Source organism: Opisthorchis viverrini, assembly GCF_000715545.1.
Source record: "Opisthorchis viverrini unplaced genomic scaffold opera_v5_295, whole genome shotgun sequence".
Lineage (NCBI taxonomy): Eukaryota > Metazoa > Platyhelminthes > Trematoda > Opisthorchiida > Opisthorchiidae > Opisthorchis > Opisthorchis viverrini.
Window position 1 is genome coordinate 410148 of NW_008751952.1, and position 23024 is coordinate 433171.

The 23024-nt window shown below is 44.8% G+C and overlaps 1 protein-coding gene across 1 annotated transcript; it reads left to right on the forward strand.

The window, feature by feature from the left end:
* Window positions 1-11092: 11092 nt before the first annotated feature.
* On the forward strand, window positions 11093-21576 carry T265_09664 (hypothetical protein; the record flags this gene model as incomplete). The annotated part of the gene is made up of 12 exons (XM_009175814.1): window positions 11093-11146; window positions 11194-11253; window positions 11306-11398; window positions 11439-11533; window positions 12240-12557; window positions 15565-15676; window positions 18578-18630; window positions 20292-20430; window positions 21050-21184; window positions 21240-21355; window positions 21393-21469; window positions 21512-21576. 12 exons carry the CDS (start codon window positions 11093-11095, stop codon window positions 21574-21576), a joined length of 1317 nt encoding a protein of 438 aa, XP_009174078.1.
* Window positions 21577-23024: the final 1448 nt, after the last annotated feature.

The window sequence follows — 23024 nt, forward strand, 5'->3', positions numbered from 1 at the left end:
TTCACCTCTCTTCAGCTTTAACTTCCCTGCGGATGTGGCGTCCAGCACAGTTATGAGTATAACGGGGCGTCGTTGCCCATTCGACTGGACTCCTGTGCATAGTTGAGGCCTCAAACTCATCGTGGCACGTAGATACGGGCCTGGCAATCATTCCAAGTAGCGAAGGTAGGCGATGTCGACTACGGTTACGGGTATGACGGTCCGTCTTTAGCCGTTAGACTACGATAGCATACACGGTTGATGCCTCATTTTTATCGGCCCGCATATATATTGGCCTGGCGTTTACGATAGGTGAGAGGCACAAGATAGAGCACGCGCAATTATGGTTATGTCGGGCCATCATTCGCAGTAAGCTCAGAACAGTGCGCAAAAATGCGATCTAATAATCAGCTTCGCATACAGGCACTGGCCTAGCAGTTTTAAAAAGTAATCAGTGTGGTCGATATCGCGCACAGCTATGGGTATGAGGTCCATCGTTTGCCGTTAGATTAGGTGTTTGTGTTTAGTTTGAGCCTCGTATCCATAGGTTCGCATAAAAACTGGCTCAGTATTTATCAGAAACAGCAAAGATAAGCGACAACGCGTGCAGTTACGAATATGGCAGATTAGGTTGGACTAGCTCCACGTGGACAAGGACCTAGCAGGTACGATAATTAGCCAAGTAAGGCGGCATCGAATATAACAATGAGTACGACAGGCCGTCAGATCAGGCTCTCGAGTATAGTTGAGGTCTCATTTTTGCTGGCATACATGGATACTGGCCTGGTGTCTACTATGGGTGTAACGGTGCTACTGCTGATGGGGAGTCATGTTCGTAGAATTTCGCGTTGCGTCTATTGAAAAAGGGGATCAGTTGCGGAATTCGTCGAGCCACTCTGTAACATTTGCATGGATTTGCCCGACGAATGAGTGGAGTCAGTGAATCTCCAGGAAGGTTCAAGAAGACTCGTTTGGGAGAAGATGGGTGTCCAGTTTTTGTAACTAAGATGCAAATTAGAGTTTTGCTTCCCTGTTCAATGGTCTGTAAACGGTCAGTTGGCATTTCCTGATAAAGAACTCCGCGGCGAAGGCCTTCTTCCCTTCATAGGCGGCAAAGACAAGCGGCATCGCGTATAGCTATGGGTGTGAAGGACCGTCATTGGCCACTGGATTATGTTAATGTACATATTTGAGGTCTCACAATCGGAGCCGCACATAGGCGCGGGCCTAGTAGTTCCAATAAGTATTCGAGATGGGTGACAACGCACACAGTTATGAGTACAGGAGGCCGCCGTTTGTCGTTGAACCAGCCACTGTGCATATGTGAGGCCCGTAATCAGATAAGAACACAGCAGACAAGATAAGTGGTCGAGGTGAGTGACAACGGCTGCCGTTATCATGCCCACTGATTTATGCTGGTCACCACCTGTGGAGCGTCATATTCATAATAGAACTATACCTGCAGCTATCTCGTGACACTGTATCATCTACTACGCTGTTTGGCATATCCGGTACAGAGTGTCGTCCACAGAGATGGCCTTCTCATCGCCACTGCAAAGTTCGAGCTGTTGACTGACAATGTTGCACTTACTGTAAGTTGAGATCCTTTGGAAAATGTGCTGTGACCAGGTTCGCCGAAGTAAACCATCTCACTTTTTAAATCTGTGAAATGTAGAGCAAACGAACGTCAACGATCGATCTTCGAAGGTGGCATTTGCACTACATATTTTTAAGATGTTTTTAATGAACACCGAAGAATGCCAATAGATGCTGAAGTGCGATTTCATGTTTTATCTCGCGTAAACTGATAACCAAATGCGAGTCACTGATGGTCCCTGACCCTGGAATTTCACTCACCGAAACAAAACTCCACGAACAACGTCAACAGAAGGTGCAAATAGATTAGCCTAACTCCCCATTGAAGTCACAACTTCGAAAATAATTTGAGTATGCTTCTAGTCGGTGGCTTATAATAAGTTGCTCACTGTATTCTGTTTAAGTCGGCAGGCATTCAAGGTCACAGACCACCGCCGATTAGCACGTGACTACCAGTTTGCAAGGCAAAGCAAAAAATAAAACCTCAGCGTAATTTGCGGTTGAACCAGTTTTCGAATGGGGGATAACGGATACAGAATATCAAGTGAAGACTCCCCCAGGTGAATAGTTGAACAAATTTTGCATTCGTTAGACCCGATTGACGTAACGAATCAGTTAGTTTATTCACTAAACTTTGGCACGACCCTGTTCACAGGGAAGCTCACCTTGTACTTATCATTGTAACTGAAACCATCTTTGTGGATTGCGCGGTAATGATGAGGGCAAAAATCTAGGCGGTTGATACCGATTCTCAGATGTTTATAGTTTGTCGTGGGAGAATGCAGTGTTTCCTGATATCTCAGCATGAACCACCAAGATTCCGATGGGATGTATTTCTAATTAAAAATACGCCATCGCCAAGTTGGATTACAACAAAATTGCCTTAAACTAGCTAGGCATTGTTCTTCATCATGCTAAACGTACGCGTCGTCGTTTGATTTGGTTACTTATCGTAAGTGCTAGGCTGTTTTTCTCGTGGGACGCTGACGGTGACTTCAGCTACGCATGATAACCTGATCCCATGCCCAACGTCCACTCTTCATACTCAAATGCACTCGTTGTATTTCATCTTGTCCTGTACCTACAGGCTCCTCTGATTATAAGCTTGTGACTACGTATCATCGTCCAATATAAGGAGCAACTACAGTCTCTCATACATGTAACTGTGTGATAATCCGGTCCGACATGCCGGCGCATGAAAAATATGAAGCAACTACTGGCGAATGATTCTTATTTATCCACGGACTGCCACAATCATCGTGCGTAGCCATTCCATTTCTTTTTCCGTAAACCAGTTCCACTGATATTGCATATGAAATGGAAATGTGTATTCCATCAAACCTTGTTTATATCTCGGCAAAATTGCCTAGACATAACACTTGTTCGTTTATTCTCATTGTCTATAAAGACGGATCCACATGCACATCAACGTTGGATTAGGCAAAATAAAAGCTGAACGGGATACACACAAGGCAGTGGTAGGATCGAGTGATATAGGTTTGAAGACATTTTAATTGTTCAAAAGTGTGCCTGTGGGTATTGCTTTAGGAAGGATCTACTGAATGCTCGAGTATGTGCCTTTCAGGTGAACGACAGCCACGGACCGACAAGAACAAAACCGACCCGGGAAACTTGGGCAAAAGCCTCGATCCTGTGTATCAATCCGTGAATCCGTGAATCTACTTCTTTGGTGTGCCAAATCCCAAATTTATTACACTTCGACTTTGACTGTTGTGGCCTAATAAAACCTGCAGCTCCATTGTCTCATTAAAGCCTGCAAACATCATACACTCAGCTGCATTGAAACTCTCACCAACCTGAGCCCCCGTTCTTGGGTGCCGATTTCTAGTTCCCGTCCTTGCGTTTGTACGCCGATTCTGTTGTGGTCCTCAACAACCGGCTATCACTATTAAAGGAAGATGTTTAGAGTCCGTGCACTATGGCTAAACACGACGAAGCGTTGCTGTGAACCACCATGTTAAGCGGATGTGTAGCAAAACGTTGTGTGTGAACGGCGTATGTGCGGACTGTGGCCCCCATCAAGCATTACATTCCTTGTGCATTTTAAGGACCACTATTTGGTGCGCGTTCACTTCGTGTCATCAGAAGTTGCGGATTGGTTCTTAGGAGTGGGAAAATAAAGTTCCGGTTGGGCCAATTCTGGTTAGACTTAGATAAAGTAAAGTACTGGATATAAAATGGAGCTGACAGGGTTATGCAGGTATGGGACTTCACTTGAAAGAACAAGGGGTAGGTTCTTTGGGCACAGGAGCTTAAGGCCGGCGGTAAAAAACTATATCGGCATGAAAACAGTCACCGTGTTAGATGCCGGACACTGGGCGACACATGCGCTTCACATTAGAGATGTAGATACCGTCCCGGGAATTAAAACCTCTGTATAATGAAGGGCTAAATGCACTTCGGAGATAAGCTGATTCATGTGTGAGTTAACCCTAAAGAGTTCGAACTGGTAGATGCTAGGGTTAAATAATATGACAGTTGGGTGACAGCACAAGCCAGGGCACTGGAAAGCTAAATTGTCCGCTGAATTCACTATATGAGAAGTGTTTTGAATATCTGCTAATAAGTAGTATCCCTTAAAAAGTCTACAGTGACAGCCGGTTGACCGTCAACCAGAATGCAGCTGTCACTCTTTTAAAGGGGGAAAAGTCACTCATGTGCCAATGTGTATACGGTTTTGCGTACAATAATCCCAACCATAATGTCCTGTAAATCAACTCACTTGTTTCGGAAACACCTCAGCAGGACTGTTGAAAGCAGACCTGAAAGATGGATGGTGCGAATGTGGTAGACAACAGAGACACCGTTCACCCCTTGCGTGCGTCAAGACAGTGATTGTTGCACGCAATAACTATTGAACGTCTTCTGGTTTGTTGTGACCGCAATATATACTGACGCCATAAGAATGACGCTGAAACAGGAGGTTACGCGGGTGAGTGTGGGCCAAAGCTGTGTACGCTGTTTGTTGTAGGTTCGGATACCATCAACGTTCATTTGAATGTCAACATAGGTTAACTCACTATAAATCTATCGGAACAGAAGCAGCGAACCTGCTTTCAGTCCGAAGTTGGTGGACGCCCCACCGACCCGCTGTCGCATGCAGCATCGGCGGGAAGTTCTTATCAAAATCCGGGGATCAATCGAATGGCGTGGAAAAATACTTGAGTTCGTCCAACATAACGGCTGAACCTTTTCGCCATTCGACGAATATCCTTTAAGACCGAGGATGGTCGAAAAAAGGCACTGCTGAAAAGCGGTGTAGTTATAAGCAGCACATACCGACCGATCCACTTAATGACTTGCACTCGTATTTTATCTTGCGAAAAATAGCTGTGTTAGGTGTATCAAACGAATGGTTTTCCAGTGACCGCGGTGGAGATTGGTCTTTTAGTGCCAAAATAATGATAACAGGGATCGGTGAAACTGTGAACAGCGTTGTGATGTACAGCCTGGTTTATCCCCCGGGATAGCCAGATGAGGCATATCCGGAACCTGTCACCTAATTTATTGTGAACCTTATACTCAGATGTTCGACCGAAGGCACTGTGGACCTATTCAGCTATCGAGGAATGAAAACAGCCGGCTGCTGTACCCATCTGATGTAATTTCCCTTATAGCGTTGTTCTCGAATAGCCTCTACGCGCAATACAAACGAGTTTTGGGTGCACTGATGACTACTTGAAATGAACAAATCTCATTTAAAAATTTTGTACACAAACGCAACAGACATAGGGCATATAGCAGTGAAACAAAACTCAATTCTCACATGTGAGGACAAACAACGCAAAGCTTCCTGCAAATAATAGCATAGCACACCAAAACAAAACCACTGAAATCGTTTGATAGTTTTCGTTCCACAGGGAACCGGAAATGCAGGGTATGTTATTAATACGACACAAATAACGCAACTTTGATGTCTCTTAAATGTCTCGATCTCCCTGGGCTTAAAAGCCCAGAAAAAGTCCAGTGCAGAAGTTCAGCAAAGATTTCGCCCAGGTTTTGCCCTCAAGCGAAGACCCGTGCTAACTTGGGGTTTCATATCAACGGGTACCTTCCCGCAGGTCACCGGTGGCACAAAATCCTCTGTCCTAGTGGAAGGATTCTAGCCTTGTAAGGATTAGAAGGAAGATTGGGAACTCATCACATAACGCCTTACTTTTCTACGGAAAATGACCAGAAGGAGGGTACTGAAGTCTTGAAACAATGAACTTGCTTTAACGACGACACCTCAGCCCGCTCCTCGGTCTGATCAACCCAGTGTAGTGTTTTCAGTAGGAGAATCACAGAGGGTGCATTAAGTGAATAATACAGCCAAAGAGTAGGTAAAAATTCATGTACAGTACGCCTTATGTAAAGTTCATGCAAGGAAAGCACTTTGGAAATTGGGACACCTGGCATACAGTGGATATTGGAACGTTATTGGCTGCTGGGTCCATGTTTTCGACTAATCAGAGCTAGATTACATGCGGGTCACCAGGCTGCCCGGTTTTCCGACCAATCAATTGCGAGTTTAGCTTAATGGCTGTCGCAGTGCCTAATTGGAGCGCTAGGCGGTTTTCGGCGTGAAATACCGCCTGACCGAGCCTAACGCGTTTGGTTATCGCACATGCTGAGCATGGGGTTGACCCATAGCTCGCTACTGGGTCAGGTTACGTACTGTCTCCTGTAGGGTTCCCAACTCTGTGCTGGGAGAAGCATGCGAGACCTAACCACCACGGGACGAGGATCCCGCAGCACTTACTGTATCGTGGCATGTCCTTTGTGAACCATTCATCTTTCAGAATTGGGAAGATTGCATTATTCAGACAGTAGTTGGGCTTGCTAGGTACACATCCCAGCCACCTTAATCGGATGAATTCTATCCCGTTCTCTAATAATTCCGATTAGTCACTAAATACTCGCTTATGCAGCACTGCGTTGCCAACCTGGTACAGCTAACGTCTGCTGCACTGCAAAGGTACCGTAGATAAAGTTTTCAGATCTGCCCACTGCCCTTGGATCATAGGGGCCGTTTCACAACCATGGAATATGATTTCTCTCAGAGAGAGATTTCTCTCCAGAGATCATGGATTTAGCGAAATTTGTTTATGATACCACAAGTGACGCAAGTTCAACAGCGTTTCACATGGCTTGGTAATACGTGCATTGGTAGACTGGTCAACAGATCTAACTTACTCTTCAGGGGCGAGATGGCTCAAGTGGTTAGAGCGCGGATTTACTGACCGGAAAGTCCGTGGTTCGAACCAGACGTCTGCCCTTATACTTCTTCCGTCTAGGCTTGGGCAGCCCGACAGTATTCTAGCCCTCGTGCTTCCTTCGGGTAACATGGCAGCTAGGCACCACAGCTGAGAGATTTTTTTCACTGTTCACGGAGCTTCAGAGGGATACAGAGGAGTTAAACCCTGAAGCAATACTTTGCACTTGGAGGGTGAAAAACATGTACCGAAGATAGTGATCATCTAAAATCATACGTAGATTTGACTGTGGGGACCGCACAGTTCAAGTCCACTGGCCCTCCTCTTCCGCCAATATCTCAGAAGTGTTGCTGGTATCGAATCGAGTCAACGAATTGGCAACGAGGTAATTAGAAAACGGGTGCTTGTTTGTGCAGAAGGTATTTCGGTTGCGGGGAACATCCATCAACACCCACTATGGTGGCGGTCATGTGCTACGCCTGCTGGAATACCGTCTTTTAAGTCGATAGCATAACATCGGCGTTTAGCATTAATGTCCCTGCTGTAATGGCAGTCAGTCAATGCTGGTGGCGTCCGCGCTGTCCGTTTCTTTCTAGACCGTTTGACTGATCGCCTGGGGATATAGGCGTTTCAGGACGCTTGCGGTAGTCAAGCCGCCGGTCTTATTCTCAACCGTTATCTTCTCTTCCTATTACTTTGAGGCTTTAGGTGTAATTAAATGAAATTTGTGTTGTACAGCAGTGAAACACCAGTGTCCACACTGACACTGGTCACCCTTCCCGCAACCTCTGACTCCAAAAGACAATAGGGTTCTCCTAGGGGACTGTGCCCCCAGCTAGCGTCATCCGAGAGTGCTGGAAATAAGGGTTGGATGTCTCAATTATGATGCTTCCGCTTGCAGCAAGTGCGTTTGGAGTCGCATTGAGCTCACTAAGTCTAAGTCGTTCAGCTGTAGCACCCTTTCGGTGCCTAGCTGCCATGCCAGACGAAGGAGGCACGAGGGCTGGGATACTGTCAGGTCGCCCGAGCCTAGACAGGGGAAGTCGAGTGGCAGAGGTCGGGTTCGAACCACGGACCTTCCGGTCAGTAAATTCGCGCTCTAACCACTTGGGCCATCTCGCCCCAAGGTAAGGTTAAGTTGTTTTTCGACTATTTCGGTAACGATCACAGCCGAACTATGGGCATTTTAATTGTGCGGCTTTTAGGACTGACCTTTTCGAACCCATCGTTCCTCTGGGGAAGGCATCATCTCTGCTTTCATGAGTATGGGCGTGCTGATCACTGCCTTCATAGCCATCTCGCAGAGAAAAGTACGACTGTTTACCAAGAGAACCCCAAAATACACTTACTCGTGGTGTGGGATCTCGCTGCTTTTGGTCAGACTACTCCGCTCTGGCATTCCTGATAAGGTTGCACATTGTGGAATGTAGTTTCATCTAGTGCGCCTCGTGGAATCATTGTAGCACAGGAGCTCGACCACCCTGTCACGGTGGTAGCTTTAGGTCGTGGCGGTGGTGGTTGGAAAGAGACGAACTCTTCCAAATTATCCGCAACACTAGGCCAAGAAACCCGCTGGCCAATGAAGTCATTAAAGTACAACACGGTTTGAAAGTCTATTCCATTTCTCGATGTTTCATTTATTGGACCGAGCATTTCGAAGAACACCCTGCGTAAATTGCCCAGCTTAAGCTTCAACTTACCAACAGCTTCACAACAAAATTCAATGAACGTTTTAGTAATGTGTATACTTCAGTCAAAATAAGATGGTGTAGACTCGCGTGTTGTCGTTAGATGCTTTAACTCTTCTTCGGAATCTTCCAATAAAACAGCACATGCTTTCACGTAGCATTCGTGTAACAGTAGAACTCTGAATAGCACGGGCCAAACAGCTAGTCGCCGAAAGGGTGTTACGTCTGGACGATTTTTTACTATGGCTATTCAGACTGCTCAAGTATGACCTACTGCGATGAAGCTCTTTGTTTTTTTACCTAGGGCAGCAAATCACTTATCAGGTTAATGACATAATGCTATATATATATATATATATATATAGTGACATAATAACGCATGCGAAATCAGGAAACGTTGTTTTCTTTTGCAAACCATTGTTGATGGAAAGTCCACAGTCAAATGAAAGCGACTACAGTCCGCCTTAGTGCTGTGGGTTTTTTACCGTCCTGCTGGCGAACTCACTTGATTCTACTTGTATGTGGTCAGAAACCTCGCTTTACGCACACCCGGTTCTAGGGGCGCGCATACCTTTATTCTCCGGACTGACTAGCGAAGGTTCACCTTTCGTTCGCTGGGCTTATGTCGCGCGCGAATCGCGCGTGGTTGATCCTGTTGATGGTGCCTTACCAAGACATGGTCCGTAGAATTCATTGTGTATGTTAAAGTGTTTTTCGAATTCTAAAGATCAGTGACTTAGCTGGGTGTTTCTGTGCTTGGACAAAAGTCATATTCAGATTAATCAATGAAATCGTTGTACCAGCTTCACGAAACTATTCATCTATTGTACAGCTTTATGCATGTGTTTTATTACGCGCATTTGTTCGTCTTCTGACCTCTAGTTGTTCCCGAATGTCCCATCCACAGCACCCGAAAATCTCATCCTTGCCCAATCTTCCGATATTCCATTTGTTCCATGGTGACCTGCTTTATTGCGGAAACACATTTTTACACATACCAAAGGGTTCATGTTGTATCTAGTACCAAGATTCATTTGGCTAGGGAGACGGATTTCGAGTTTTTTCAAGGCAAACAAATAGTATGTAGGATATCGCTTTCACTTCACAGTCGAGCTGTTCAGCAGCGACACCCCTTCGGCACATATCTGCTATTCCAGGCAAAATAAGTACCAAGGCTGTGACACTGTCAGGTTGCCGAAGCCTAGACAGGAGTAGTCGGGATGCCGCGATTGGGGTAGAAACAGGGCCCTTCTGGTCAGTAAGCTTGATCCTTAACCACTGATCTACCTCGAGCACGTGAACAGAAGACGTCGAACATTGTAATTTATTGGTCCAGATCAAAGTGAAGTGTTCAGAGTTTCTTAATCTCGACCAACTTGCGCAAGGGATTCTGGATTCGACAGCCTAAAATATCAGTCACTATCCTTCGGAAAGAGTCGTGAGCTCCTTTGCGACGAGTTGAGCTCGAATTGCAATCACTGTCGGATTGGTGTGAAATTTTCGGACTCGAGGTGGCTTAGTGTCTAAGGCTGACCAGCAAGTCCGTAATCCGAACCCAATCCCGGCCTCGATTGCCTTTGTTTGGGCTCGGGCAACCCGGTAGTATCTCAGCCCTTGCGACTCCGGGTGGCGTCACAGCAGGACACATAAAATATGTTAGCTGAATGGTTATTATTATTTGGTGTAGCTTATTTCATGGACAGCTCATGCAGACAAGCTGCTTGTGACTACGAATACGGCTTCCTTTTGAGACTCATGTCTAAAAGAAAGCGCATCTTCATTTTCTCGGAGTCTCCTCCTGCTAGCCTTGTTCAGCTGAACACTACAATGTCGTTGCCTTCTTGTAGGTTATCTTTATACGACAGAATTTTGCTGTTCTGGATTCTCGGCCCAAGTTGTCTAGTGATACTCCCTTGCGTCTTATTATATTACAGTTCTGGGGATTGGTTTTTTTCGGATATCCCGACTGAGTCTGGTTTTCCCCGAAGTAATCCGCTTTGAGCCTCCGACGTCTTGTTCTGGCTGAAAAAAACGGCGGACAGTAGGGTTTTTTCGATGGGATTTGTTAAAAGCGAACGACCCAAGGACTCGACTTTGTTGATTGTGACAGGCTGGCATAGTCCGTGAATGCAGAGAACGAAATGGAAAATTTTACTCTCCTCACACTTCTGCCATAGCTGACAGCACGATTTTATCCTTTACACCGTACCACAACTGATTGCTTATATGAGATCTAGCCACTCAATCTCATTGACCTTACTGACAGTCATCTACCCGAAGGGTCTGAGATTTCAGTAATTATGGCGCTGGAAGTCGCCGCAGCTTACATCCAGTGAGATCCACTTCCCTTTTGAGCATTCTAGATCCTTCTCTGTCTGTTTAGTGTTTTGATGTGCTTTATTCGAGCGCAAGCGAGGACGGCTAGAATTTTTTTCCGCGTTTCTTTTAAAAGCAGGTACTTTTCCGGAGCTGATATTTTACAAATGAATTTATAGAAATATAGGCAATTTTTGTATTCGTCTTCATTGTTCCCTCTCCTTCCCCTTTTTCAGGTAAGATTATACCTTTCCTGAGAGCTTCGTCGTTCGGCACTCGCGCCCTCATGCATCCGCAATGGTAATTGTAAGGGATGCGCGGTCAGAATTTTATCACGAAGTCGTGGGAAAGGTTAATATCATATTGTTTATTAAACACTATCTACCATTCACTCGCAGCGTGTGCTTGTCTTTGTTTTGCCAGACATTGATGGGTTATGCGCCTGGCGAATTTTGAAGGTATGTTATTCGTGTTCTGGTTTACTTATCGCCGTAAAATCTTACAAATCAGGAGCTGTTTGTCAGCCGCGAAGTACTGTACACCTTGTTGGTTGTCAGTGACAAGCGGGAGCTTTGCAATTTCTACACAAAGAACAAGGATGCCGTGAGTTGTATTTCGTCCATTTGAATGTTCACCCCTACAGTATCACGACATAGTCCTACTCAACTGTGGTGCTAACTTCGATGTTCTGGAAGTTTTGGAGCCTGATACCGCTACAATATTTTATATATGCGATAGGTATGTCCATATTTTCTCACTGAACACCCTCAGCCATCGACCGATTCATATTAATAATTTCTACAATCAACGTCAGATAAAGTTAATTTGCCTCAATGAAGACACTTCAGATGTGCCGAAGTTTGAGGATGTTTTTCAACAGTTTTCAGTAGGCGAGCATTTCCTGATTGACTTGCGCTTCAGACAGATGAAGAGTCGTCTGGTGACAGCGAGGAAGAAGAGGGCGAACGACGGCGAACGGATGCTGAGGCCATAGAAAAGCGGATCGAGCGGCGTAAATGGGCTAGGAGGCGTCAGGACATTTTGTTGGATTATGAAAGCTTTTCGTACCATACTGTGTCGTCTGCGGTCGTACTGTTTGACTTAACTTGGAGGCTTTCTCAAGAAACGAACTGTTTACTGTGGCAAGTATCTCATGTTCTGAAATTTGGTGGATGCTTTTGAACAGTTTTCCGCTGATTAGCTGCTTGAGTTTAGTTTATCCTGATGGTACCGTCATGAAACATGTACGAGCATGTAGGTTTGACCCCGTTGGCAGCACAGCTGTTACTAATTAGTAGTGACTGATTAACAACAGGAATATTGTAGCTCTTTTTTGGAGGAAATGGCAAGATTAATGCTAACGATCGCTATCCAAAGCAGTGGCCGGTCCTCCTGTACATCAATCATCTGGCAGTCAATGTTGCTAATCTTGTTCAATCCATAGGTATGCCATCGTTGGTCAGACTTCACAATTGTTGACCAATTTGATCAATCGGGAGCACTACGTGGATCAGCTGGACTATCTACAAAGCCACGTCAGTCGGCTCGGCCATGCAGGCAACCGTGCCAATACCGCTTCTAGTGTAACAGAAGAGGGGAAGGCTAAAGTTGAGATCGTGCTGGAAGACGAATTGGCTCTATGGTTATACAAGCACTGGAGTTTGAAGGAAACGTTAGAAACCAGCATGGTCACCGCTTCAAAGTTCAAACTTTTTACTGAAGGTGGGCAAAAGAAAATGCAAGAGTTTCTTGTGCATATCGGGTAAGCCAGGTGGTGTGCAACACGGTTAATCCTGTCAACTTTACATCACACACAGTACTTACCCTTTTGAGATAAGAAAAATTGTACCGGAAAACACTGTCCTGTTCTTCACAGTAGAGCTGAAAAACGGAAAACGGGGAGAACTTCCCACTTCCCCTAGGCGCGTCTCACTGGACAGATTGTCGGTATGTTGCAGCTGGTGATCTATTTAAAGGCTACTTAAAGTGGATATTTTACGAATTTTTGTGGTTTTGTATCTGTCAGGGCAGGAACCTACCACGAACACTAGTTCATCGAGCACGGACGATGGTTACTTCAGAACTTTTAGAGAATGAACTTACTGAAATAGGTTACGTCTTACGGAAAGAGGGCTGCTTACTTCCAACCACGACCCGCAATCTTCGTAAGACGTTTGTTGCTCATCGGCGATTCTTCTTGTGAATTCGTCACGCGCCATCTCAGGAGTATCGTGGCAATGCGATCGGACAAGGTACCCGTCTGAAAATTATCCGTGGCGATTCATCCTTATTTTTGCGAATGTTCCGAAGACTATGTGGGTCGCATGAGAGGTACCTTTGATCTCCGCACAAAAGTATATAAGTTACACTCAAGTCCAACCGTGTGGAGCAGGCGCTGACACGAACTTAATCCGGTCATTATCCTCGTGGTTTCTAAATATTCTTAGTTGAAGATTGTCTATTTGGTGGTCATTCAGGCCACCTAACTGGCTGTTCTTGCATCCGATCTCCCTGGACCGTACATTGTGTCAGGACCAAGTTGACTGAACCAACACACACTTACTCTCTGCGCTACCCCAGCTTTTAGTCAGAAAATCAGGTCGCCCACCCGCGGCTCTCTTTTGCTCTCACAAATGCTATATGGCCGAGGGTAATCACGTTGGTTACAACTGTTCAGAGTATTTTTGTCTCATCAGAAAAATTTACCACTCCACGCAACCGACATATCACATGTGTATTTAACACCCAAAAACTATGTCCGCTTGCAAGCAGCTTCAAGATTTGTTGGATTTGCACTACGTCACTGCGGTTTAAACAGTCATTCTGCTGTGACACATTTGTTCGAATCAACACCAAATTCGGGAACTCACCTTTTGTTCTTGTTGAAGATCACCAGCAGTGCTCTCCTCAGCGACATACCGACCCAAGTCATTTGACAATCGAGGTGAGCTTTTCAGTGTTGCTCTATCGGCGGATGCTGTACTCGCTTGAATGACCACATCTGAACAAGTGAACATGATCACTGCTTGATGATGCGTTTAGTTTCACCTGATACCCGAACAAGGATCTACTAACTAGACTGATTGTCGCTCACCGTCGAGATACAAATTTATCAAAGCCAGACAATTAGGCGATAAAACTATCTGCACAGAAATTGGGGAAACAGTGAGCAGTTGGATGAAATTAACTGCTTTGATGTTTTTTCCGAAATCAAGTGGTACGAGGGTCTTGGGATGGTTATCCGTTTGATTAAAGTATCTTGCTATACTGCATAATCTCACTGCTTTGATAGTGGTACTATTAGTTCCCCAATTAAACTCCAAATATATTTCGCCAGCAACTAAGGGCACTTACTAACCGCTTTGCAGCCACATTTGGTCCCGAGGTGGCTGAGGACCTCTAAACATGCTTTTTATCTATACAACCTTACCCTCGTCGCTCACCTCTGTAGACACGACTTGAACTGATCAACCATAAGTGGTCTCTGCGTGGCTTACCTGCATGCTGTTAGGGTCAGCAAGTGCTCACTAACATGTAGGCGTGTTTTAGAAGCTGTGATTTGAAGCACCATACCTATTGCAGTATTTTATCTGAAGGGAGGGGGAGATTGCCTAGTCTTTAGAACGCGAATTTACCAACCGGAAGTTCCGTGTTTTGAGTCCGACCTCTGCCTCTCGACTTTTCCTGTCTAGGCTTGGGCAACCTGACAATATTCCAGCCCTCGTGCTTCCTTCGGGTGGTATGGCAGCTAGGCCACGACAGGGTGTCACAGATGAACGATTATCTCATTTCAATATTCATTATTTTATCTAAAGACCGCATACAACTTGGCAATTAGCCGCCGTCTGTATGGTCTGTACATAATAGCCTACTCGAATCCTAAAGTGGCTTTCGTGCCGCCATTCAGTCAAAAATCACCAAAACGAAGAAAGAGATGTGATAGACCAATAGACCTATCAATTTTGGTAACCGCTGGTGTAAAGGCTTCTTGATTTCCTTCCACTCATGTGATCCTTGACACTTTCCTTCTTGCGTTCTGCGTGCCTTATCCCCCACCCATAAGTTGTTGAGACGATCCGAGTCCTAAATGATTTGTATTTCTGGATTCCTTGCGGTTTATCGGTTCTCTCACTTTCCTTCACCAGCCTCCCGCGGCGCGAATGTCTGCAACGGTATTCCACCATGACCAGCACAGTCAGAGAAAGTCTCAATTCCCTCTTTCTACAATATGGCGAAAAATTTGGGTGAGTTTTGATTTCCGTCTGCTCCATCATTTTTGTACTAGGTTCGATTGGGATGGAAATTAGAGAAGTTTTCAGGTCTTCAGACTGGCTTTCCAAACCGTGTAGAAAGGCCTTGTGTAGCCTCAGAATTTTGCGCCGAATCCATGACTTTCCGTTAAAAAGGAGTCATCAGTCGTTCACCATAGACTTTTTCACGAAAGCTTTCTTTAGAGAATAACCAATCTTTTGTGATTACCGGCCATGCTGTAGGCATCAATCCTATACTCTTCTCTCATCAACCATACGAAGTGCACTCAATCAAATGTAGCAACATTTCATCTCAGCTACAAGGGAGTTTAGTGTTTCGTTTCTGCACCACATGGGTAACTATACACTAAGCAGTAACTAATAAGCCATTTTCACGCCTCATTTGTTAGTGGCTGACCGGATGACTTGATCTGTTCATCGAGTCGGACAACCAATAAACTCACCCGACCTACTATTATTTCGATATATTACCAACACTTCATTTAATTCACTTTCCAGGTTGAGCAGGCGCGACCTATTTCTACCCTCCTTCACTGTCCAGTTGGGTTATCGGACACCAGTTTCAGCCATTGATGCTGTATTCCTCACGTTGTCTGCTTTGGAGTGTCACGTAAGTAAATCAACTGTTTCTGTTCATACAGATCTTCAACCCTGGCACAATAGCTAGAAGTCGGTTTCACCAGAATTTCCAGACCGCAGATCGTTATTTAGCAATTCTTCGGTGTTTGTTTCTTATCCCATTGCCTTTTGAAAGTAGGTTAATTGAGCAGTTTTGTTGGTTGTGCATCAGGCTGCTGTCAAATCCATTAAACCTGGCACGTTTAAAATCCTACTGCTAATTACTGAGGGGTTTTTGCAAGTGAACATTTTAATGTGTGGTTGTTAGAGCGTTCATTTTTCGCTGCCACGTGCTACACAAGACGGTACAACAGCCAACTTGATGTCCGTGCACAGACTGTGTTTGCTCCAAACTCGAATACAGTGCTTACTTTGGTAATCCGAGCCTTTCAACAGTATCGGTTGTTGAATAGACAAACAAGGTGCAACCGAGCCGACGGAAGTTTTGATAATGTCATCTGTGACCATTAATTGGGATGCAAGGTATCTATTGATGTACTGGAAGCATTAGTCTGCAGAACAGCGTGAGGTATTGCGTAAACAAATGCTACGGTTCGCTGAAATTCTGTCTTCGACTGTGGAAATAAGTTACGTGGAAAAAGCTTTGTACCGACATTTCAACTCGTGTAGTTCTCCTTTGGCGGTGATGTGTTCCGAGTCGATTTTCCGGGAGGTATTCAACCGGAATGTCGTATTCGGAAGCACGAAACGCATTCGTGCAAAGCGTAGTCAGAGTGTCCCAGATGTATTTAAAATAATGCCCTTGCAGTCAGTCAACTTGTTGAGGGCTAATTTTGAATGCCATCCATCGGTCTGCCTCGTTGCTGATGGTTTCTCCAAACTTATAATTGTCAGTCGTGAGCTATACCTGTGACTCCGCGAAAGCTTACGTCCCTATGGATTTTTGTGATTCAGTTTTCACCACGTTCGCGCAGCACTGAAAGGATGCGGCTATCTTATATTGTACGCTTTGTCCATTTTTCAACTACCGCGACTTATCCGGGATAACAGTACCCAACAAATGGAACGAATCGAGACAACATCTGCCTAATACTATGCTTCTTGACTATACTTTTTAGCTCCTGACCAGATGTTATCTGTAGTGCAACTCACTAATTAATGAAGCCCATTGTTGATTGGTACTGGGTTGGGGCGAGTCGTTTAACTTAGGTCGGGTATGGGTCTCCCACCTTATTTATTCATTGCGGAGTGGAAACCTGCCATAGACTGTGAGGTTGTCCTGTCAGTCTGATCCGTCAGGTCTGCTCATAGCAAATCACTCAGCTGCGAAACCCTTCCGGCACATGGTTGGCATACAACCTGAAGGAACTAAGTGAGCTGAGATTTTTCCACTCTACCCAAGTATATACAGGGACTGTCAAAAGCCAGAAGTAGGCCCAAACTATGGATATTCCGTCCATTAGCTTCTCACCTTAACCGCTGATCGTTATCGCTGTGGGTCATGCTTGAGCAGTTTGAATGTCCATAGTAAGAAAAAAATCGTAGCACCCTTTCGGTGCCTGGCTGCCATGCCACCCGAAGGAAGCACGATTGCTGAGATACTGTCAGGTTGGCCAAGCCTAGACAGGGGAAGTCGAGATGTAAAGGTCGGGTTCAAGCCACGGACTTTCCGGTCAGTAATTTCGCGATTTAACCACGGAACCATCTCGCCCAGAACGAGTACCATTTGCATAAGTTGATTCTTCGCCGAGCATAGGTTTCCTCTAAAGTGTCTCTAACGAAAAACTGAGACTACAGGAATCTTTATTTGGCGTGAAAAATTCTCTATAGGGAGAATTTACTATTCTGTTTAGTTCATTCACAGACCGAAAGTCAGAAATCTTTCGAATCTGTCAATTATGTTTCTAGGCGGCACTCATTCCATATGGATATTGCCCGGAAAACCTGGTCCCTGGTACTGGTCTACTCGTCTCTTTTCACAAAGCTCATCTATTAGGGTAACATTCATCGGGCGAGGGTTATTTCGGCCGGTTTATAAAGACATAAAATTAACCACATCATTTTTAATTTAACGTTTTCTTGTAACAAATAGGCTGTAAAAATGTGTCCTGAAAGAATTCTACCGGATCTCTGTGGTATTCAGAGCAAACAAGCCCAAGCTCGTGTTGATCATTGTTCTGACTCCTTGCTTTGTGCTCCACAAGCTTTGGTGAGCTAGTTACAAATAACTTGGTTTGCAGTTGCGATCTTACGTTGTTTCGTGCACTCTTATCTGGTAGATTCTTTGAGTTCCTGGTTAGAGTCTTACTTTCTTATTGTTGGCTTCAATACTCATACAATTTTGGTGATTTGATCCTTAGCATTCAATTCTCTAAGGATGGTTAGACGGCGGTCCTACATGGACGGTAGTAAAGCCGTGCCCACTTACAACCAGGCTACCTGGAATCGGGCTGTGGCAACCGTTAGTGATGGAGCCGTTGGCCTGCACAACCAAGCATTGTTAAATTTCTACTTGTCCCAAACTGACAAGCCACCTCGGCTGGTAAAGGAACGTTTGCAATCAAATTTACAAGCTCACCAGACATCCCGTGTCACCAACATTCTCATCAAAATAAAAATATCAAACGTGAATGGATGAAAGCATGAGCTGAATATACTCTCCAAAGTCCAAGTTTCACTTCGAAACATTGTCACCCTGTGTCATGACAACCGGTTTGTAACTCGAAGTTTTGAGGGACATGATCGGGTAAAGTCCTTATGTACCCACTTTGGGAATTGACAGCGAAGCGTCGGTACTTCATTGACATTGACAGAAAAGACAGCGGGGGCACATAATTCCTCATATTCCTGAATCAAACTCTTTCGCTCCCTGATATTAAGGTGCACCTGAATCACAAAGCAACTACATACGTATGTTCACTATTTGTTGCAGGGAGACGGCGACCCCAGTGTGAACTTCCAGCGGGCTTTGGACACATTGTCCTGGTAAGTCGTTTGTTTCTTCGTCGCGCCATAATTTGTGTGAAAGTCTTGTTCTCACTCATTCTTTTAACTACGGGGGAGGAAATACACAGGCAGGTTGTGTGAGGTAAAATGAATCGCTATGCATCCTCCCCTTACCCAGTGTCTGCCCTCACTCCGCCGTGTACCACTTTTAAAACATTCATGTCTGTCTGACATAAGGTGGCCATCTTAATTGTCTTCACCTGGGTTCAGCTGGTGTTTTAACAGTCAGATACTCGGACCCTGCTCATGACGCTCAGCTACCAAGGTCATCTAGCTTTCTAGATAAGAACCCGTTTTCTTCTTTGCAGAGGATGGAAACGGACGGAGAGAATAGCAGGCAAAAAGCACGACTTATTGAAATTTCCGACTAAAAGACGCGAAAAGATCACATGTGTACATGTTCCAATTCATCATTCAGGTGGGGCGAAGGGAACTCAGATTTCCATTTGTTTGTATATTGTGTTGGTAAATATAATCTTTTACCACTTTAATCTATAGATTACTTTATCTTAACTTTTCTACCTTGTCTAGCTTGGACGCACATTGCGACTTTTCAAATTTCAGGATGCATCTCTAAATCATGAAAGCCGCTGGTATAAAAGAATGACGTAGATCGTGCTGTTGATATCGTATGTTTTTTGTAGTATCCGGCTTATATATCCAATAAAATGGCTAGGTGCACTGCCACTGGTGCTTCCTCTTTGTGGTTGATTTCGCTAACTTTGGAGCCAGAAAATATCTCTGGTTTTAAGGTGAAGAGTGTCATCCCAATAGCAACCAAATAGCTCTTTCTACTAATCGTGTCTGGCTGGCCGGCTAAAATTAAGCCCATGGGTAACTGAGCGTTCACCTCCTAGTGGTCGGTACACGCAGATATACATCTAGCGCGTGTGTTTGTTCTCGTTAGAACCAGTGCCTTTATCTCGATTGTGTTGCACACCATTTGGGTGAGAATAGGCAACTAGATGGACTGGGGTGGGTGTCCGTGAGTGCGGTGCGCATGCCGAGGTGCAGCGAACCTGCAAGAAAGTGATAGATCTGTGTAGAAACGGAGAGGTCTTATGGCTAGACATACAGTACTGATCGCCGGGTTCGCCTGGCTCCAGTGGGTGACATAACAATGGTGCATCAACCTCGCGTTGAACTGCTAATTTCGTGTTTCAGAAAGTGAATGTTTAATCAACAACGTATCTTTCCAGAAAAGACCGTGCACCAAACATCTCTGAATGGATCGCGAGTAGCTGTGCACTGAAATGGAAGTCTGCTGTGCATTTCGAGGTTTTGTTTGTTGAGAATTGTTGTGTTGGTTTTTGTGGACAGAAACGGTAGTTTTGCCCAGGAGACCTTAGGAAGAGAATCATAATATCACGTCGCCGGTCTCTTAGATGACTCTTCTGAATCAACGATACCCCCTTTTAACACTACTAGAGCCGTTCTCCATGAAGGCCGTTTGTTTCGGAAATCTGTATTCCCCTGAACCAAAACGGGCTTTCCGTCAGCCAGACTACTGCAACGGTATAGTTTGTCAGCGAACGAACGTCAGCCAGAAATAATGTGTTTGCTCGAAGCTGTGGCATGCCCCAATGAAACCATCCAAAGATTGCCTTCCTTTAAACTTCCCTTATCTTTACATTTCCCAGCTGGTCTCTCCCGTCCCTCGACAATGAAATCACTCGAGCCCAAGCTCATCTGCAGAGTTTGGCCAGCCAGGTTCGAAATCTCATCGACACCGACGAGGTTGTTGCCTTCGGACCATTCCTCTACGCGTATCTACGTAAGGTGAGTTTCTTGCTGGACACAAATAAACACAAGTACCGCAACCCAGTCATTCCGATTTCTTCTAAACGGGCTTCATCAACATTTTTATGGGATTAACAACAACAAAAAGTCCTGGATGGATCAGATGGTGTATCAGATAGAATAGCCTGTTACCTTTAGGTTTTTGTGAAGAGAGGCTCTTGGATTCAGTCGGGACACTAGAAGTTTCCTCACTAGCGTGTTCTTCTACAGAAGGGGCAGGGTATATCTAAGAAGCTGGTAATAGCTGACTTAAGCGTGTTAAGCACTCCTTATAGGTGAAACAAAACAGTTGAACAACCACTGCAATTCCTTTGAAGATAATTGGTTCCGTCTTGGGCGATAGTAAGCAAGTAAGTTCGCCCATTAGGTTTTCTGGACACAGCCTCAATTTTACATCCAATGTACGGACACGATTTTGGTCACATTTCTCTCGCACACTACCACGTGATTTGTAAGTCGGATAGATGGGAGTGATTATGTTTGTCACTGACCAATGTGATAATGTAGTTCCATGTAAACAAGCCATCGCAGCAACACAAAACGCAAAATGAACCAAAATGAAACCTGACTTGTTTTCACAGCGAATGAACCATTACAGGTAATGCCAATACAGTTCACGGTGTCTGCTTGTTTTCAGAGTTCTTTAGTCTCTATCGCTCTACGCAACACACTTTCCTTGAGCATCCTCTCCAAATACATCTTGATGGCGAAGGCAGCTTTAAGACCCAAGCTGGTATGTCCTACTGTGTTCGGTTCTTTTCACAACTAATGGTTGCTCATCGCTACAGGGTCGGGAGCGTCGTGTTGTACAAATGCCCCTGATTTTTTGTGTCGATAGTCGTGCAGATGAAGAGAATATCACCCTAATCGGTATACCTCCACTCCATGGGGATGACGACCGAAAGTAAGCCTAAACTTTCACCATTAATTAATTTTTGAAGCTTATTTGGTCAGGCCTTCGAGGCCGCAGTGAGACGAACAAAGGCTAGAGCAGAATTCTGCTATTTTGATACCAACTGTGAGTATTCCATTGAGTCCAACTCATATTTTGCAATTTCAGGTATAGAACTCCACAGAGAAGATATGCTCAAGTTGTTTGAAGCATTAGCTTCCCTTCTTAGTTGATCCGTTTGATGTTCCAAATTTCTACATATTTTTCTAACACCCTCCTACCTGTTCCCGGTGTGTTCGTCCATCCCGAGTGAACATATTCCTCTATATAGTGATTCAAGCTGAATCGCGTTACTGGTTTCTCTGTTTTGGGTTCTTGTCCTGCTGCTTTATTTTGACGATAATGATTCTGCAATCGAATAGTATGTTAGTAAAAAACCGTGTGACTGCAAAGTGATTTCGGTGTCTGGCTGCCATTCCGCCCGAAGGAATCACGACTGCTGAGTTTCTACCAGGGTGCCCAAGTCTAGACAGGAGCAATCGAGATATCGGGGTTAGATTGGAACCACGAACATTCCGGTATGTTTTCTTCGTAACCAATCAGCTATCTCGAGCTCAGTGTATCAGTAGCCTAAGATGGTGAGCTACCTACAACGATTGCTTTTAACGGGTTCTACCAGATTCTTTATGAATTTCACCTTGGTAGCAGGATATAAGGAGAATTTCTCTCTCTCTCTCTCTCTCTCTCACACACACACACACACACATTTGCACTGTCCATCCCACAAATCGCCATCAGGATGCTGGTATGTAGATATCCGGTGTGAATGATTTTTTAAGCGAGCGATTTTCTCAAGCTTAACATATCGAATTAGGAAGTTTAATGTAATGTAATGAAATATCTCAACATACCGGGCTGAAAATAAAAGTACGTTAAGCTATTCGACCAATAGAAAGGTGTTTGGAACCGACCGTGTGGTCATCGTTTCGGAGGGATTTGCTAAACAATCGGTGGTTATAAGGGGGTATTGCCAAAACATGCTATGCAATTTTCATAACCTGAAATACGTCCGTTTACACAGAATTTGTCGATGGTGTGCTCCTACACCTAATTTTGCTGATATTGCCTCTGCCCAAATAGACTAATGCGGAGACATTTGTACTTGTAACTCGCGAGGCGATATCTGAGTAATTACCATGACAAATGCGCTCACCAGCGTCTTCTAGCTGGTACTTACAAATAAGATTCCAACAAACATCGCTACGATTTTTCAGCGATCTGAACTCGTGGATCCAATTGTCTTTTATTGCCATTGAAATCCGTAAGTAACGATTGTTGGCCGCACTGTCACCGTCTAAATTTGGCCTCAAATATTAGGCATTTTGTAGCTAGCACTGGGAAAATGTCAACTGCTGTAGTACCATACATGTGATGCATGAGCTGCTCGGAGTAAGACTCACCGTAAAACACTATCGTGAATCAGCTTGGGTCGCTGGTTCTGTTCTGTTGAAAGAGTGACCATTTGTGTTCTCCAGACGATTGTTGGTGACTACCTGGGATGTGCATGGATAGCCCACTTACCTGTGGTATGCAATCAGTGAGCCTTGACGTAAGAAGCAAATCGTAGGATTATTAAGCGTATTATGTCTAAATCGTGACGTAATTTGTAGACTGACAAGGT